Source organism: Aricia agestis, chromosome 3 (genome assembly GCF_905147365.1).
Source record: "Aricia agestis chromosome 3, ilAriAges1.1, whole genome shotgun sequence".
Taxonomy (NCBI): Eukaryota; Metazoa; Arthropoda; class Insecta; order Lepidoptera; family Lycaenidae; genus Aricia; species Aricia agestis.
In genome coordinates, this window is record NC_056408.1 from 17,793,954 (window position 1) to 17,815,049 (window position 21,096).

Sequence of the window (21,096 nt, forward strand, 5' to 3'; positions counted from 1 at the left end):
GGGAAAAGCCGTTGATGTCGAATTAGTTCCAAATTGAGCCGCAGCACGATGGTGCGCTAATATAACTGTCAGGAGTGGGAAAAGCTGTTGATGTCGAATTAGTTCCAAATTGAGCCGCAGCACGATCGTGCGCTAGTATAGCTGTCAGAAGTGGGAAAAGTCGTTGATGTCGAATTAGTTCTAAATTGAGCCGCAGCACGATCGTGCGCTAGTATAGCTGTCAGGAGTGGGAAAAGCTGTTGATGTCGAATTAGTTCCAAATTGAGCCGCAGCACGATCGTGCGCTAGTATAGCTGTCAGCAGTGGGAAAAGCCGTTGATGTCGAATTAGTTCCAAATTGAGCCGCAGCACGATCGTGCGCTAGTATAGCTGTCAGGAGTGGGAAAAGCCGTTGATGTCGAATTAGTTCCAAATTGAGCCGCAGCACGATGGTGCGCTAATATAACTGTCAGGAGTGGGAAAAGCCGTTGATGTCGAATTAGTTCCAAATTGAGCCGCAGCACGATCGTGCGCTAGTATAGCTGTCAGGAGTGGGAAAAGCCGTTGATGTCGAATTAGTTCCAAATTGAGCCGCAGCACGATCGTGCGCTAGTATAGCTGTCAGGAGTGGGAAAAGCCGTTGATGTCGAATTAGTTCCAAATTGAGCCGCAGCACGATCGTGCGCTAGTTAGCTGTCAGGAGTGGGAAAAGCCGTTGATGTCGAATTAGTTCCAAATTGAGCCGCAGCACGATGGTGCGCTAATATAACTGTCAGGAGTGGGAAATGCCGTTGATGTCGAATTAGTTCCAAATTGAGCCGCAGCACGATCTTGCGCTAGTATAGCTGTCAGGAGTGGGAAAAGCCGTTGATGTCGAATTAGTTCCAAATTGAACCGCAGCACGATCGTGCGCTAGTATAGCTGTCAGGAGTGGGAAAAGCCGTTGATGTCGAATTAGTTCCAAATTGAGCCGCAGCACGATGGTGCGCTAATATAACTGTCAGGAGTGGGAAAAGCCGTTGATGTCGAATTAGTTCCAAATTGAGCCGCAGCACGATCTTGCGCTAGTATAGCTGTCAGGAGTGGGGAAAGCCGTTGATGTCGAATTAGTTCCAAATTGAACCGCAGCACGATCGTGCGCTAGTATAGCTGTCAGGAGTGGGAAAAGCCGTTGATGTCGAATTAGTTCCAAATTGAGCCGCAGCACGATGGTGCGCTAATATAACTGTCAGGAGTGGGAAAAGCTGTTGATGTCGAATTAGTTCCAAATTGAGCCGCAGCACGATCGTGCGCTAGTATAGCTGTCAGAAGTGGGAAAAGTCGTTGATGTCGAATTAGTTCTAAATTGAGCCGCAGCACGATCGTGCGCTAGTATAGCTGTCAGGAGTGGGAAAAGCTGTTGATGTCGAATTAGTTCCAAATTGAGCCGCAGCACGATCGTGCGCTAGTATAGCTGTCAGCAGTGGGAAAAGCCGTTGATGTCGAATTAGTTCCAAATTGAGCCGCAGCACGATCGTGCGCTAGTATAGCTGTCAGGAGTGGGAAAAGCCGTTGATGTCGAATTAGTTCCAAATTGAGCCGCAGCACGATGGTGCGCTAATATAACTGTAAGGAGTGGGAAAAGCCGTTGATGTCGAATTAGTTCCAAATTGAGCCGCAGCACGATCTTGCGCTAGTATAGCTGTCAGGAGTGGGGAAAGCCGTTGATGTCGAATTAGTTCCAAATTGAGCCGCAGCACGATCGTGCGCTAGTATAGCTGTCAGGAGTGGGAAAAGCTGTTGATGTCGAATTAGTTCCAAATTGAGCCGCAGCACAATCGTGCGCTAGTATAGCTGTCAGAAGTGGGAAAAGTCGTTGATGTCGAATTAGTTCTAAATTGAGCCGCAGCACGATCGTGCGCTAGTATAGCTGTCAGGAGTGGGAAAAGCTGTTGATGTCGAATTAGTTCCAAATTGAGCCGCAGCACGATCGTGCGCTAGTATAGCTGTCAGCAGTGGGAAAAGCCGTTGATGTCGAATTAGTTCCAAATTGAGCCGCAGCACGATCGTGCGCTAGTATAGCTGTCAGAAGTGGGAAAAGTCGTTGATGTCGAATTAGTTCTAAATTGAGCCGCAGCAAGATATTGCGCTAGACGCTAGTATATACTTATTATGTCGGAAGGAGCAAAAGCTGTTGAGATCGAGCTGATTCGATTCTCGATTTGATTTTGATTCTGTCGGGAGTAAGGCGGCAGTTTCAACAATAAGTAGTTGTGAGCCCATTGAAGTCCTGTGACGTCACTTATCACTCAAGCTGCGGTAACATTAAGCCCTGCGAGGGCTCCCTCGGGTCTAACGAAGGACGAAATTCAACCCTTTCACATTAAATAATACACTTTATATGCCAAGACAAGTTATTTTTCCCCGTTGCCTTGTTTATAACCTAAAAAGGCTTTGAGTCAAGGTTTACAATTTACATTTTTATATACACGCGTGTGAGATGTTAGGCATTATAAACACATATTATAACCAAACTGGACGAGGCACAGAATCTATACTTATTATGATAAATATCTACGAAAGTGCATCTGTCTGTCTGTTACCTCTTAATGCCCAAACTTTGTTACGAACAAAATATTTGTTACTACATTATCAAGCATTTTGAGAAAATTAGACGAACATTATTAGAAACGTGTCTCTAAATATTGACTTATTTTATCAAGTATAACCCTAATTGTGATCCCATAATTATTTTAATGAAGGCTAAATCATTACACAAATGAAGGTTACAAATTATAGCCAGCTTTTTTTAAATGAGAGCTAATTAAATATAATTAACCCTCTTATTCGAAAAGCCTTAATTAAGTTGAACTTCTGTTACTTTATGTAAACTAGAGATCGCCCAATGGTCGAAATTCGACCTTAAATAAAAAATTAAATTATAAATTTTAAATTTCAACGCTTTTCTATTGATATTAGTAATAGGGTTTACTAAGACTTCGTTGTCTGTCCGTCTGTCTGTTTGTCTATATGTCTCCAGGCTGTATCCCAAGAACCGCTATACTCTACACTTCTGAAATTTCACAGATTGTGTATATCTGTTGCCGCTATAAGAACAAGTACTAAAAATAAAATAAAATTAATATTTAATTTCCCATACAAGAAACGTGATTTTCTGGCCTTTTTTGCTCGTAATCAATAATGGTAACAGTTAGGCACTTAAAATTTTCACAAAATCCTTAATTATATTTGTACTTTAAAAATTAATAATAAAATTAAAATAAAGTAAATGTTTAAGGGACAAGGGATAGCAAAAGGACTTTTATCCAAGAGTCAAGTCCAACGCTTTTATATACATAGTAATAAGTCTGAAAGTTTAATATTTTAAAAAAGGTTGAGTTTAACTTATAACGGTTTCGTGAGGGTACCTAAAAAAATCACTTTACAATTTATCATAAGCCTACTTTTCTTTTGTAATATTCCAATTTAAGCTGCACTGTTTTGTAATTAATTGTCTCCATGCGCCAGAGGTTGCTTGGAAGAAATCGCTTCATAGCGATAAAGCCGCCTTTGTGCTCATGCTGAGTTCATGTAACTCCTTTATTATGTTTGTACATTTTGAGCACAATAAAGCATATTAAATAAAATAAATAAATCACGATTTCGATAAAATGTTTGATATTTAGGAGCTTTTTTCGAGACCGCAGGTATAAATAAATAAATATACAAGAATTGCTTGTTTACAAATATTAAATTATCAGAAATATTAACTGTCTGAAATGAAAAAACATGGTAAATAATTTTGATAAAATCCAGCAGAACGTGTTTCTGATCAATTGGATAACGCCAACAAACTTAGGGTTGATTTCTAATTGAGTTAAGAGTTTAATATTATCTTAATTGCTACTGGGCGAAGTTACAGCGATTAATAAAGCCGGATCACCTGACGGCCGACACTGATTAGAGGATATTAGATCAGGGGGCTTAGCTAATACGTTTTCTTTATAGTTTCTCTAAGGAAGAGTCTGTGTCAAAAAATTTGTTACGATTCTACAAAATGTGACCCGAATACATGAAAGAATTTCCTGTAATTATAGAAGTGACATTTATTGTCAACGGCTTTATTTTGTCAATTTGAATGTAGTGTTTCGTAGCTATTTCCATATTATTTTAGTGTGTGAAAAGAACCTTAAGAGGATACACCAGGGGCTAGAGAAATGAAAAAAAAAGTACGTGTAATATCTATAGCTGTCTCCCTTACCTCAAGCCTATACCGCAGAACGCGATAGAGACAACTGCAGAAAATCCAGAAAATCAACGATTCGTTGTCCCCTGATTCCTTCTCCAAAACTTAACCGATTTAAGTAGTTTTTTCATTAAAGATTAAAAAAAGGATTGAGCTGTGTTCCTATGTTTTGCTTTTTTTTGTATAATCTAGCCAAATCTGTTTTCTGGACGTTTGAACACAGCGGAAAATCTGGCCATTTTTTTGGGTTTTTGAACGTTCATATCTTATTTAATAATTAAATTATGAAAAAAAAAGAAAACATAGGGACATTGTATTAGTGGCCGTAGATATTCAGGAAAAAAATTATAACTCTAATAGCATTATCCAGGGAGGAAACAGGGGACAACGTTTGTATGGAAAAAAGGGCGGTGTGGACTCCTCTTAAGAACTAAATTCATAACGATTGAAGTATGGGAGTTACGTTACATTCGTTTTAATTATTCGTAGCGGAAAAACGAAAGTTTTATTTGACCTTTGACAATGTTTCTGCCAATATTCTGATACAACGTGTGCAACATGTCGGATTTTGGTCGGATTATTTTTACATATTGTTTCGATAAAGAATTAGCTTTTAATTTAAAAAATATTTAAATTGCCACCTGAAGAAATTGTACGAGCATAAATCGCGTAAACGTAAATAAGTTACGCGCCCGCCCCCGCCCTGCGCCCTCCGCGCCCACCCTGAGGCAACTCGCGGTAAAGCGGATAAAAACAAAACACAAAAAATGACACAAACTGAGCGTAAAATACTAACAAGGTTTATGTTTGCCAAAGAGTAGGTAAGAGTAGAATTATCGCTTTTGTGCCTAGTTATTTTTTATGAAGGAGGCTTTTACCTTGAGGGGTCCATATCTAGTTATATATTGATTACAAAATTGTTCTGAAATACCTAAATTGTGGAATTAATAAAGCTATTTTATTTGTTTCATTATTATTATGTTTTAATTGAACTTGGCGGCCACGCTCCCGCGTTTACAGATGTCAGTAGTCCTTATTAGCTCTTGCTAGAAGAGTCTTTGGTTGCCGAAGCACCAGCAAATTTATAGCTATTTGCTTTTCACACAATTTTAATAAAAAGAAAACTTTAACAATTTTAATAATAAGAAAATGTTTAAAAAGAGCTCAATACTGCATCACCGAAAGCACCGCTCTGAATTTGGGGTTAAATTGTGAATTTGAAAAAAAAATTGTATGTAATAAAATAAATAAAATATATTTATTTCAGGCTTCATCAACCCATAAAAATATTAGTAGATGTGTTAGTAACAATGCACGACTTAACCTATGTTAGTATTGTTAGTTACAATATATTAATATTGCCATAACATTTGAAATTTTATTCGACGATGATTTGGGACTTATTAATTCAACAAATTTTAATTAAACTATGTTTATGTAAAGACCAAGCCAAATTAATTAAAATAGCTCATGGTCGTACAATAATAAATGTGTAATGTCCAAATAAGAAGTCACTTCTATTTAATATATACTCTTAGTTTTATACGCGACGTTAGTGATGACCTAGGTCGGAATAATCAGTATTCAAACATACCTGTAAGAACATTTCACGTAAGATAAATTAAAAAATATATCTAAGGGCCAGTTTCACCACTTCCCGATAAAATGCCGAATAGGCTATTCACAACTTTTTTGACAGATTCTCCATACTTTATCTGTCAAGTTAATTGGTGGATAGCCTATTCGGCACTTACCAGGAAGTGGTGAAACAGGCCCCAAATAATATTTGAATTTAAATAAAGACCGTTACTTACACAAATAGGTTTATCCAAAGTTTTGTTTTTTTCCGAATGCTAAGTAAATAGCGCAAAAATGTCTGTTCTGTCTGAAATTCTTAACTTGTTAGGCGGTTGTCTAACCCTTTAGGGATATTATCTCCATTTAGTTTACTGTTATTATTTAAATTAAGGGTTCCATAGTAACGACAAGGAACCTTTGAAATATTTCTCTGTCCGTCCGTCCATTCTCCCTGAATTACTTCGGTAATAATTTATATGAACATAAATACATAAAATTGTGTGAAGTTATTTACAAATAGATACTAACCTCAGTAAAAAATGTAAGGTATATTTGATTTTACATATACTGATTAAATTTATCTATGTTCCAAAAGTTTTATCTCTCATAAACTCAAAATAAATGTTTCTTTCATAAGATTGTTCAGCCATCATGTCCAATTCTTTAATCTTAAACAAGTAAAACCACTTATATTATTACTAATTCCACTCAAATTTACAAATTATGCTGAAGTATTTTATTTTTATTTTCGTCAAAGAAGTATTTTCTTCAATTATCAAAAATGTGTATTTACTTTTCAATTCCTGAAGGTTAAACATTATTATAATAAAAATGCAAAAGAGACATACAGAGGAGACATATCATGGCCTATTTTTTTCGTTTACATTATTTTAATCCAGTGATCCAATCAAGCGCTGGAACGCTAAGAGAATAATTTAAACGGGCACTGGAACACATTCCAGTGATATTTTCTTGATTGGAATAATGTAAACCAGTTATTATAGAAGTGACTGGCCCAGGTTAAATTGTGGTACAACGCACCTATAGATCTACCAGAATCTGATGGCAAGAAGTGAGAAAATGAATTGATTCTAGCAATACCGGGGTAATTGGAATAAATCATTTTGATCCTTTTTTTTACTTATAGCGGCTTATTCTGTGTGTGAAACATGCAAATGTAAAAAATTATCAAATGATCAAGAATATGTTTTGAAAATCTGCCATCAGATTCTGGGAGACCTATATGTGACGTACTATTCTGGTTAATGATGAACGATGGTCCTACGTAATTTGGTCAAAACTCAAACCCCGCCGTCAGATGACGATTTACATAAAAAACATGAATTTGCGTAGTATTTTTTTTTTATGAAAGAAGGGGGCAAACGAGCAAACGGGTCACCTGATGGAAAGCAACTTCCGTCGCCCATGGACACTCGCAGCATCAGAAGAGCTGCAGGTGAGTTGCCGGCCTTTTAAGAGGGAATAGGGTAATAGGGAAGGGTAGGGATGGGAAGGGAAGGGAATAGGGGATGATAGGGAAGGGAATTGGGCCTCCGGTAAACTCACTCACTCGGCGAAACACAGCGCAAGCGCTGTTTCACGCCGGTTTTCTGTGAGAACGTGGTATTTCTCCGGTCGAGCCGGCCCATTCGTGCCGAAGCATGGCTCTCCCACGTTTAAAATTAACCGTGGGAGAGCCATGACTTGGCTATGGCCCAGGAACTTTGAAAAGTATAGCTTAAAGGCTGTAAGTTTTCAAAGTTCCTGGGTCATAGACGTGTATTAAATATCTTGGATGTGTATTAAATATCTTGGATGTGTATTAAATATAATGTGTATCATATTATAATAAAAATCTAAAATATATGTATCGTATAAAAGTATTAAATATATTTCCGTTGTCTGGTACCTGTAACACAAGTCCTTCAGGTACTTACCACGGGGCCAGACTGACGTGGTGTGAAGCGTCCATAGATATTATTATCCCTTCGTCTGTTACGAACTGTCATACTATTTTCGAAAATGCTTCGAAATGCTCTTAGGGTAAGACGCCCATTTTGGGCGCTTGTTAGACGAGCTAATATTATTATTATTACTAGAGATCGCCCAATGGTCGAAATTCGATCTTAGTTTCAACGACATTAGGACTCCTACCTATTTATATTTTGTAAAAAATATTAACTGTATCATTTTTTTTAACTCTTGTCTCCGGGACTTAGCTGATCTCAGACTGGCCGTGTAAGCATTGTCTAATAGTATCTTAGAATCAATAAAAAAACTATAATCCATTTTCAATTTGTCACCTTGTTGTCAACAGACTTCAACCATAAATAAAAGAGTATAATTCATGTCGCCGCTTGTCACTCAAAAATCTGTCATTTCTCATGTGTGTGTGTTGTAGTGTGTGTAATGTTTTATTTGTTAAAAAAATGTATGATAAAAGCATAATTTCAAAATAATATTAGCTCGATGCACTCCTTCACCATACGAGTATGAACTATAACTGTGCAAAATTTCATGCACCTATGTTTCCCCATTTTTCGTAAAAAGGGTTACAAAGTTTTTCCTTCGCGTATTAATATTATGATAGCGCAGGTCTGACAACAGCCTGTGAATCAATTTCTTTGATGATACAATGCGTATGACTTAAAAAGTCCTTGCTCATAAGAAGCATCAAGCATTATCAACACGTACCTCGTTGAACCGGCGTATGAGCGTCCTGGCGCTGCTGCGCTGCTGTGGTGTGTGCGTGGGCGGCGCCCGCCTGATCATGTGCCGCTCCCCGCTCGCCCCCACCCCCGCCGCACCCTCCCCGCCCAGGTCCAGAGTCACCTGCCGCAGGTACTCGATCGGTGGCACCTGGTATATAAGGTTAATGATTATTATCCATATCACATAGTAATATCTTATGTCACATAGGTTTTATCCCAAAAAGCCTTAAGGTTAAGGTTATCGTCAAATATGGCGTCCATTATGGACTTCTACTCGGGATTTGACAGTTCATTTGACATTTTGTTATGGTTAATGTTAAAGTTATAGTTAAAGTAAGTTGGTGCAACCCACCCTTATAGTGTCTTAGCACTTTTGTTTAAAACAACTGTCATATTTTTTATGTTAGGTTGTAGTTTCTCAATTAACGTTAAATTGCTACCTGTTGGCTGTTACTTACAAATACACTGTAATAAGCAAAATAATAATAACTTTATACCTATTCACTGAAATACATTCATCATATTATGTTCGTGACAAAACTTTGGGCACAAATAAGCAGGACAAACAAACAAAAGTAGTTATACAATTAGCGGCAACTCGGCAGCTAACTATATCGCAAATAACCTGATCATCTTATGCAATTATGATTTTTATAGCGATAACTTCTTGTGAATTGACTTTGAATATTTTTAAAGATATTGAAAGTGTTTTTTAACGATAAGAATGCATCGACATATATCTGGACTTATAACGTAGATCTGCTACGAGTGCTACGACGTAGATCTTCTACGAGAGCTACGACGTAGATCTTCTACGAGTGCTACGACGTAGATCTGCTACGAGAGCTATGACGTAGATCTTCTACGAGTGCTACGACGTAGATCTGCTACGAGAGCTACGACGTAGATCTTCTACGAGAGCTACGGCTATTCTATAACTATTAACTAGCCTTTACATGGCTAGTATTTTCTATAGTTTTTTGAGGAACATAAGTATTTTATGCCAGAATCTAGTCGTATCTAATTAAACATAATTTTACTATCTTGAGTATTATAAAAACAATATCGATAATAACTAATCATTATCATTGTATTATCGATATGATATGTTTACACACAACACTAGACTTTTGTGTGAAATACTATAAACTAGAACACAAAGGCATGTTGTAGTCAGAAATGGGTTACATGTAAAATTATCTCCATATTTATATTATCTCTGAGATTAAATTACATTTTGTTGGAGGGTTTAAATGGTGTACCGTTTGTTATCGCGGCTAATACAAGTTTCGCTTGCGGCCTTACTCCGAGGACCGATTTTCGTAACTCAAAGTTCTATTTTCAGTGTAGTTTCAGTATCGACTAAAGCGATGATTTTAATTGTATTTAAGAGAGACAAAATTATAGGCCTAGATTTGAACCTGGGGAAGTGTGAACTTTTTGTCCCTGATGATTGTGGGGATAGAGATGAGATAATATCCAGTTTCAAGGCCGTCGCCCCAGAATTATCAGTGATTGAGAAGAGTGCACTTTTTCTCTTGGGTTCACCTGTTCTAGCCGATTCTTTTCCGGACTATATAAATGAAAAAACACGAAATTTTAGTGAAAGTTTAGATCGTCTTCTCCAAATTAACAGTCACATGGCATTTACTCTGATTCGATATTGTTTATTCGTTCCAAAATTTACGTATGCTTTGCGGTGTTGTCAGCTCTGGAAGTTCCCAGAACTTCTCCATAGCTTAGATGACACCCTAAAGCATACGCTTTCCACAATTTTTAACATAAAATTTGATGAACGTTCCTGGACCCAAGCTACACTACCAGTAAGGTTCGGTGGCCTGGGAATACGAAAAACATCGGACACAGCTTTACCGGCGTTCTTGTCCTCGGTCCACGCAAATCGCGCAGTAATAGCCAAAATTTTAGAGCCCTCATCTTGCCCATTCGTCATTCCCTTTGCGGACGAGGCCAAGGATGCCTGGGACATTGCTAGTGCCTGCAGCGAGGTCCCCAAGAACACATCTTCCCAAAGGCTCTGGGACGAGCCCATCTGCGAACTGATGCGTAATAAACTGTTTAACACGTCTACCAGCGCCGTAGAACGGGCTCGACTTTTGGCCGTGGAGAGGTGGGAGTCGGGAGCTTGGCTGCATGCACTACCATCTAAAAACACAGGAGCATTGCTGCACCGTAATACATTCCGTCTTGCCACTGCCCTGCGTCTTGGTGTCCCCCATGTCGTCCCCCATCAGTGTGTTTGCGGCGCGCGCGTTGACAGCTATGGTCACCACGGGTTGTGCTGCTCGCGAAGTGCCGGACGCTTTTCGCGGCATCACAACCTGAATGACCACATTCGTCGGGCTCTTGTCACTGCCGGCGTGCCAGCGATACTGGAGCCCTCCGGTTTGGCGCACGACGATGGCAAGAGACCCGATGGAATGACCCTGGTCCCCTGGAATGTGGGTCGGGCCCTTGTGTGGGACGCTACTTGTGTCGACACACTCGCCTCGTCCCATATTCAGAGCACCTCGAGCTGTGCGGGCGTAGCCGCAAACCAAGCAGAGAACCTCAAGCGGCGCAAATATGAGAACCTCAGCGGAGATCTTATATTTGAACCGTTTGGGGTGGAAACTCTAGGCGCATGGGGTCCGGGGGTACATAAGCTTTTTAGAGGAATATCTAAGAAGCTTGTTGAAGCCACCCGAGACCCCAGAGCTAGGAGCTACCTGGCACAGCGGATAGCGATTGCCATCCAACGTGGCAATGCTGTCAGCTTACTGGGCACTCTGCCAGATGGGGACGACTTGGGCAAGTTTTTCTTTTTATAGTTTTATATTTAAAGTTTGTATATATAATATATCTGTATATTTTAGATTGTATTTTAGTGTTTAGATTTCTATCCTATTATTCTTAACATTTAATATTATTGTGTACAAAATAAAACGTATAATAGAGAGACAAAATAAAACAATTGTAATGAGAACTAAAGTAGGTTCTAGTGTCGCGCTGACCACTCGGTGACCTTCGGCGCCTAAATGTGGGAAAAATTAGCTTTAATATTTTTACTCTTATCATATATATAAAATTCTCATGTTACAATGTTAATTTACCGTACTCCTCCGAAACGGCTTTATTAATTATCATCAAATTTTATATGCATATTCAGTAGGTTTAAGAATCGGCTACTGGCTACTTTTTTACTTGGTGTGCGTGCTGATAAATATGCTATCAACTTAAGATAAAAATTAACCTGAGTTACGCGTCCACTGCAACGGCATTTTATAAAATCCGATTCCTAATGTGATGCACCAAAAGTTTTTTAATATGATTAGTGTAATAAGCCCGAACGAACTTTGGTTTTGAGAAAAGATCACTATAACGTGTGTAGGCACGGAACTATATTCGACAATATCCGTGTGAATTCGTGTCACGTTCGGGCATTCTTTACCAACTTTGTTCGGTATAAACCTAGGCCATTTTTTACAATCCCAAAGGACTCTGTGTTAGCTTTGTTTGGTGACTTATACGTAGAGAACCTGCCAATCGTGCCCTTTGTTAGTTAACCATCGCTTAAGATCTCGTGCTCAGTTTAAAGTATACGAGTTTAGAGGTCATGTACGCTGGTAATGGTTAACCAGTTAGCTTGACCTCGTAAGTCAGTTTAAGCACGCGAAAACAGAGTTCAAACAGGCTGGTCGTCACGGGTCGCATAAAACGCTCTATCGTCACCCAATCAGTTCGATCTATTTATCCTCCATGACCTAAGTTGATTTAGCACAGAGTAATTATACAAGATACACTTTTAAATACATTTTTAATTAATACTAATCATCGTAAGCTTAAGGCTATTTTTTTAAATTAGACTCGATCATAGTTGCATAGTTTACAAAGGAAACCAAAACAAAAAAAATATGAAGATACGTCAAAGATTGTTGCCAAATTAAATGCTACTAGCTATTTGACCGAGCTTTGCTGGGTATAAACGCGAATAAAATGACATTTTCTAAAAATGATTCCTAGCTATATCGATTTATCGCCCCCGAATTCAAATTCAAATTCAAATTCATTTATTTTTGCATATGTGTGTTACAATAATAGGTCTTAAAATATTTTACTTATATCAAGTTCAACACATAGGCCTCTGTGGGCATGCAAAATTAAGTACATAATGAAAGTAATGTCATAAAGGTAAAGTTTTAGTTATGTAAAAATAAAAATGTCATAAAATAAAATAAAATAAGTCAAATTTTATAAATTTAAAATAGTCTAAGCAATATGTCATTAATTTCATTAAGTCAATTGGTATGGAATCTACCGCCATATAAACTGTAAAAGTCTGATAACACAGGAGTCAATTAATTTAATTTCAATTGCATGTCAATATTATTATCATTCAGATATTCTTCAACACTATAATAACACTTTTGCATAAGCAGATCTTTGACAGTTTTTCTAAAAGTAGGAATATTACTATCACCATTTTTTCTTATAGATACAGGTAGTTTGTTATATAATTTTGTTGACATACCCAGTATACTTTTGCACACTAGTGATGTTTTATAGCAGTTGGTAAATAACTTATTATCATCACGTCTGTTTCTTTTTATATAATCACAATTTTTGGGAAACAGATCTTGATTTTTATAAACAAACAGTAGTATTTCCAATATGTATAGTGATGGAAGTGACAGTATCTTATATTTGGTAAAATATGGTTTGCAGCTTTCAAACACTCCCAGGCTAAACATTGCCCTGATGCATCGCTTTTGCATTTTGAAAATAAGGTCCTTATCAGAGGAGTTACCCCAGAAAATTATGCCATATCGTAGTAGTGAACCAACCATACCGTGATACGCAGATAATATTCCATCTGTACTTATTATGGAACTTAATTGACGTAGAGCAAAGGAACAGCTGCTTATTTTTTTGGCTAATTGCTCTATATGTGGTTTCCAATTTAGTTTGCTGTCTATTGTCAATCCCAGAAATGTTGTATTATTTACATTATTGATTTTATTATTTTTGTAGTGGACATGAACTACTGGTGGTGCTTTCCTTTGTGTAAAGTGCATAATATTAGTTTTGTCAATATTTATTTTTAGGTTATTTTTATTAAGCCAAGATATAATAGATGTCAATATATTATTAATGTCAATTTCATAATTATTTAAAATGTCACAGGGTATAGTTACAGTACTATCGTCAGCAAATAATGTCAATGGTTTCTTAATTGATTTAGGAAAGTCATTTATATAAATTAAAAATAATAAGGGACCCAAAACACTACCCTGTGGCACACCGTAAATGAGGTATCTCATTTCAGATAGATACAGTTCTTCTAGTAATGTCTTTAAATTTAACCGTTTTATTGCTGTATACTGTTTTCTGTTTGTCAAATATGATTCTAAGAGCCTAAGTATGTTTCCACGTATACCATATGCTTCTAGTTTTTTTAAGAGTATTTTGTGATCAATATAATCGAATGCTTGGGTCATATCGCAAAATATTGAGCATACTGGATTCCCGCTATCCATATTATTCATTACTGTACTCAAAAAATCAAAAATGGCTCTATTTATACCAATATTCTGTCTAAAACCTTTCTGTTCTTTACAAAAAAAAATCACACTTTTCAAAATAATTGTAGAGATATTTATAAATGTACTTTTCATAAATTTTTGATATGACTGATGTTAGGGCTATGGGTCTGTAATTTTTTAATATTTTCTTGTCACCTTTCTTAAAAAGAGGTGTAATTATTGAAATTTTGAGTCTTTCTGGAAACACACCATTTAAAATACATAAATTTAAGATGTGGCTCAAAGGACCTGAAACAATATTAGCGACAGATTTTATAATTTTTGTTGAAATTTCGTCATAACCTACACTTTTAGTGTTTTTTAAACTATTTATAATTTTATGAATGTCATTAGGTATACTAGGAGGAATAAACATTGAGTTTACTGAGGGTATTATATTCTCTGTGACATTTTTACCATAACCCAAGATGGGGTCAATTTTATCTATAAAGTAGTCATTAAATTTATTCGCTATTTCTGTAGGATTAGTTAATATTGTGCAATCGTTTACCGTTATTTCAGAAATATTTTCTTTTGGCAAATTGTATTTAGTTTGTTTTACAATATTCCAAATTGATTTCGACTTATTTTTGGCCATCTTAATGTTATAACTATTTTGAGATTTTTGAGTTAATTTTATGATTCTTTTTAATAATTTTGAGTATTTTATGAGATTTGATTTATTTTGGGGGGTAGGTACTTTTCTAAATAACCATAGTAATTTTCTTTTCTTTTTACATCCAAATTTTATTCCGCGGGACAACCATTTTGGTTTTCTATTAATGGGGATTCTGATTATTTTATATGGAAAACAAAGATTATAAAACAGCTGAAAAGTCTCCATAAAGCAATCATAAGCAAGATTAGCATCCTCAATTTCATAAACATCACTAAAACTTAAGTTTTTTAGGCAATTTTTTAGTTTTATTATGTTTTCTGGGCAATAATCTCGTTGTTTTATTCGCCAATATTTTATAACAGGTGTTTGCTTTGTCGGGCAATGTATAATCTGAGCAGAGTGATCAGATAGGGCCAATTCAATCACTTCAGTTTTGCATGGTCTAGTAATATTGTGTGCAAAATTATCTAGGCACGTTTGGCTACTGGCTCTTGTGGGTTCATTAATGGCAAGTTTAAAATTATAATTTGATAGTGTACACCCTAGATCTAATGTAACAAAGTTGTTTTTTAATATATCTATGTTAAAGTCACCTGCGATAACAACTAACTTATTTTTCTTTTTTACCAAATAAGTGAGAAGCTGTTCTAATTTATTAAAAAAGCTACTTAGGTTGCATGGCTTAGGTACTCTGTACAAGCAAACAATAACTAAATTGTGATTTATTATTTCTACCGCACAACATTCAAATGAGCCCTCTACTGCTTGTTTTGATATATCTTGCAGTTCATTCCACAGTAATCCCTTTCTTATAAGGATGCATGATCCTCCCCTATTTTGATTCTCTCTGCAATAACAAGCTCCTAATACATAATTAGGCACCAATAAGTGTTTTTCATATCCAGATCTTATGAAGTGCTCTGTTACACATATAATGTCAATGGGTCTGTCATTATTTGCTAAATCATATAAATTTGCAGTGAGGAGATCACATTTATTTAAGAGCCCGGCAATATTTTGGTGAAGAATAAGTAGTTTATTGGTTAAGAAAAAAGTCATTGGAGCAATAAAGATTTTGGTGATTTCGTTGTGTGGGGCTTTTACAGTTTATATAGGAGCAAATAACATTATTATCATTCATTAATAATTGTGAATTATGATTATTGTAATAATATGTCAATATTTCATTTATACAGATATGTAGGTCATTAAAAATAATATTGTAGCCAATTTTATTTAAGGTTCCATTGTACTTTTTAAACATAGAATAATCATATTTCAGATTCTTATTACAATCCAGTACGTAAGCATGTTCATGGGTTATTGTGTCTAAATATAGTAAATTATTGAAATGCTCCACTCTCCAGTTATACATGTTAAAACCTAATCTATATGTGGGAAGGCATAGGATTATATTTGTATTTATGTAATTCTGAAGCAAGTTTCTGATACTAATAACTAAATTAAAATAATCTTTTGTAACAGTAAAGTCATTTTCACTTATGAATACTATACAGAAGTCGCTTAAAGTGTAACTGTCAATCTTGTTACCTAATGCATTAATCATGTTAATAGTGTTTGAATTCGGAGAGCTGTAATGGCATAATTGAAAGTCATTTCCAAAATGTTCCAACGCAGTATTAAGCATATTGTTATTGGGTTTTGTACTCAGAATGCACATTTTGTTTTTATTTTGGTGTTTACAGTCCTTCTTCACCTTCTTATGATTGTTTGACATTTCAGTGACATTTCTATGTATTGTCTTTGTCGAGGAATAGATATCTGCTTGGCTGCATAGCGTGTCATTTAATTCTATAGTCTGTGTTGTATTATCTGTCATACCAGCTGACTTTTCTTTATTCTGATTTAAAGTTAGTTTTTGATTGTAAATATTGTCGTTATGTGCATCCATTGTTTGTTCGGATTTGTTAATGTCACTTTTTATCGGTGTAATTTCTATATTTTGACACCTGTTAAGGTCGTACAGCTTGTTTCTACTTTTCCTTCTTGTATTTGGTGTGATGAAGCTACTGTTTTCTAATTTTTTATATGTATTTATAATTTTATCTTTCTTTTCTAGTTCGTTTTTTAAACTTAAGATTTCAAGACCTAAATTTTCAATTTCGTTGTTAGCTACCAATAATTCTTCCTCTAATTTCTTGATTTGATTTGTGTGTTCAATACATTCTAAGCTGCAATTATGTGAATTATTTGGTAAACTACTCATAGAAGCATCAAGTATGAAGGAATGCCCAATGTTTGATAGCGAATTTGATCTTCCATGTCTTCGTAGTGTAACAAATTCATTATTAGACATATCCATTGTAAACTTCCAATCTGAGTTGTTATTATAGTATCGATTAAATTATTTATCATAAAATCAAACTGATGTACAGTTGTAAACTTGTAACTCGTCTATGGTCTACTTGAAGAAGAAGAAGAATACTTGTCAATGTCAGGTTGTCAAACGTCAGATTGGTTGTCACTTGTCAACAAAAAGCTTTACTGAAGTAGAATGTTAATCCAATTTTAACGTTGATTTTAACCGTTTTTGTTGATAATAGATAATCCAAACCAAAAATTTTTTGAATTTTGAATTTCGATAAACGGTTGTGATAATGAAAATGATCGAGAACAAAGAATATATACTGGAAAATGTATGTCTTTCACGTTCCTGTATTCTTGTTTCTAGGAATGTATTATAATGTTCTTGAGGTGCCTTTTATGTGTTTTTCAGATAGATTCCAGTGTTTTTATGGATTGTTTTCTGGGATGATGTACGTTTATTAATTTGTACTCACAACTTTGCTCCAAACGTAGGTTTCTTGTTGAAAACACTTGTAGTCACTTTTGAGGTTAAGTAGTAACTTTTGCAGTAAAATTTACTAGTAATTTTTACTTAATTTAATTTAAAACTTAAAATTATCCTGGAGCCAATGTTTATTACAGTTTTGACAGCTGTCAACTGATCCGAAACATCCTATATACTAAATTTCATAAAAATCGTTGGAGCCGAGATTCCAATTTCATATATATATATATATATATATATATATATATATATATATATATATATATATATATATATATATATATATATATATATATATATAATTGAAAGAATTGCTCGTTTAAAGATATAAGATAGCAATGGTAGAATTAACTGTATTCACACATCCTGGTTTAAAATATAAGTCTAAAAGTATCCTTCTTTCTCTTAAATACATTGTGTGTTAGGTACATTGAAAACTTAATCTTGATTCTATTATTGATTGAACTGAATGACTGCATAAAAAATGAATTCAAATAACGAATTTCCTATAGCGTCTACAGTTCCCAAGAGTATTCTACACGTACCCCCAATTTTTGCCAGTATTATCAGCATATTTCCCCGCGCTATCGCACTCTCTGTCGTCACATTACCCTGTATCTGGGGGAGCCTTAATTGTTGTAAAGAGCACTTAAGGCTGCTACGGCACATTAACGAGATCTGCAGATTAAACGAAGCCGGTTAAGGCAAACCGTAGATTATTATCAGCTTTTGGATCCGTTTCGTCCGCTTTTTGACTTGAAATTGTTTATTTTTTTGTACAGTTCTCCTCCTCCAGTTTTTTTTTTACAAAAAAAGACGTATTCCTGATTATTCAATTTACCCAAGCGGAGTTAGAGAAAAGGCACAACAAAAAATAAAATAAAATAAATTCTTTTGAAACCGTAGAAGAAAGTGTATTTCCTTATACCATGGCGTCCAAAACAAATACTCATTAAAAAGTATCATGACTTTGTAACTTTCTTACTTTTTATTCACACCTTCAAAGTTCCGCCCGAGTCACATTCACAAAGTTAAATGATTGAAGCTTAAAGCTTTCGAACAAAAAGTTGAGAAGTTAGCGGTGAAAGTCGAGCTTTGCTTTTAGGTAGACTTATGGAACGCTCATAGTTTAAATAGCTGCTTTTACACAAATACTTCAGCTTCCGAAGTGTTTAGAATCGTTACTTTGTGAACCAAAATGGGTAAAAGATTTTGTGTAAAACATTTTAAAATAATATTTTAGAGATTATATATTTTGTGAATATATTATTTTAAAATTGGTTTTTATATTATTTTATTTTATTATTTACATGTTAACGACAGAACATGATGCTTATTTTAGGTACACCTAGGGAGAAATCGCTCCACTGAATAAAGTAAATTTACTATTACGAAGGTAAACTAATACATAAGTGACTGAATACCTACTATAATAATATAAGTTCAGTCAAATATTGATGTCTAACATTACAGTCGTAAAATGGTTTCTGATTTTTAATTCAATCCTATTAGTAAAGAGTGCTGTTATAATAAAATCCTTACTTAATATTATAAATGCGAAAGTGTGTCTGTCTGTGTGTTACCTCTTCACGCCCAAACCGCTAAGCCGATGTTGCTGAATTTTTATGAAGATACTTTGAGTCCCGGGAAAGGACATAGGATACTTTTATCCCGAAAAAATGTCCGGTTCCCGCGCGATAAATGAGCTTTGGCACAACGGAGTTGTGGGCAACATCTAGTCAGTAGAAAATAGTTTAGTAGATCCCGGGTTTTCCAGATTCCGGGCACACGAGCTAGATGAGCGTGGTTAACGCTATTGTGCCGGGGTTAACACGGCAAGTTCAGCGCTTTGTGCTACAAACTACAAACTTTACAGAACATGATACATCTCACAAATTATGCACGACTGCTAGTCTTATGTGTAGCAAGCGATTCTTAGGTATTTTTTTCGATGAAATTAATTTTAAAGTATATATTTTGATTTGTGTATCATGCCACAAAAATTACGTATTGAGTTCTGAAAGCAGACATATTCTTTAGATCATTTAGAACAAGACTGCATTCATTACTCAACAAAAATGTGGGTTAATACACAAATGATTAACAGCGACCATTTTACTTAACTAGATGGTCCGGTGAACTTCACATCACTAATATAAAACTTCCCTGGACTTCAAACTACACTTCAAAGAATATTTCAAGACTAAAATTAGGTAATTGGATAAAATTCCACCCGGTCCTACAAAATATTTTCAAATTGTTAGTTAGACACTTCACTCATGTTTTCAATTGTTATTTAAGCCCAGAATTTATAGTAGAGTCATTATCTCTATACGTAGTAGCCCACACCTGGGCTCTGGTCCTATCTGCATATTATGTAACTGTTCCGCAAAACCAATCTGTATTTTAGACATATTATCGCCTTGCTGAATACTTTGGCTTATATTATTCTAATCCAGTAATCCAATCCAGCGCTAAAAACTGGAATCCACTAAATGCAATGAATTGCATTACAGGAATCTTATATCTTTAAACGAGCAATTCTTGTATATATATATTTGGAATCTCGGAATTGGCTCCAACGATTTTCATGAAATTTAGTATATAGGGGGTTTCGGGGGCGATAAGTCGATCTAGCTAGGAATCATTTCTAGAAAATGTCATTTTCATCGGATACCGAGTAAAGCTCGGTCAAACAGCTAGTGGGTACTGGAATACACTAAATAGCATTCCAGTCTTCTAGCGCTGGATTGGATTAATGGATATAAATAATGTAAACCGGCCATTACATAGTGGTTTTCAATGAAGAGGAGGTAAACTATAAACTTACGATGCAAATACTACCTAAAATTACCACCATACAATTTTTTTTTGACAATATTTTGATCTCGTCCTCTAATCGACTTTTCTAATAGTGCATTAGAAAAGTTGCTTTTTTCTTGCTATGTACACATACGAGATTTTGCCCGCGGCTTCGCACGCGTTGAGAAGTATTATCCATACTAATATTATAAATGCGAAAGTGTGTCTGTCTGTCTGTTACCTCTTCACGCCCAAACCGCTGAACCGATTTTGCTAAAATTTGGCATGGAGATACCTTGAGTCCCGGGAAAGGACATAGGATACTTTTTGTCCCGAAAAAATGTACGGTTCCCGCGCGATAAACGAGTTTTGGCGCAACGGAATAAGGTGTCAAAGTCTCAGCACGATCGGTTTAAAATTGACAAAGTTTAATACAAACTTTCATCCCCTATTTTATCCCCTTGGAGGTAGAATTGATAAAAAAAAAACCACTAGTAACTATGGAGTTTCGGTCGCCGTTTCTTTAGGAGGCATCCAATTCTGAAGGCCTGCCTAGTTAAATTCTTTTACCTTAATTTCTTCGGGATAGCTGTAGGACCCGTGACGGGCAGTGGAAGACGAGATTTCTACATTTATCTCGAAGAATATAAGATAAAAAATGATTTTTATTTAAAGTCAAATGGATCTTCAGAACTGAACCTTCTCAAGAAACCACAACCGAAACTCCTTCTAAAAAACTTTTTTTTTAGTAGTCTGGTAGAAAAAAAATTTAGCTTTTATAAAATGATAAA

The 21,096-nt window shown here is 35.6% G+C and overlaps 1 protein-coding gene across 1 annotated transcript in view; it reads right to left on the bottom strand.

Annotated features, from left to right (window-relative positions):
• The window catches only part of LOC121725786 (1-phosphatidylinositol 4,5-bisphosphate phosphodiesterase epsilon-1-like), a 110,709-nt gene that overhangs the window by 81,060 nt on the left and 8,553 nt on the right, over positions 1-21,096 (bottom strand). The window contains exon 3 of the mRNA XM_042112904.1: positions 8,477-8,641. Coding sequence (XP_041968838.1) covers positions 8,477-8,641 — 165 coding nt within the window. The remainder of the gene's footprint in view (positions 1-8,476; positions 8,642-21,096) is intronic.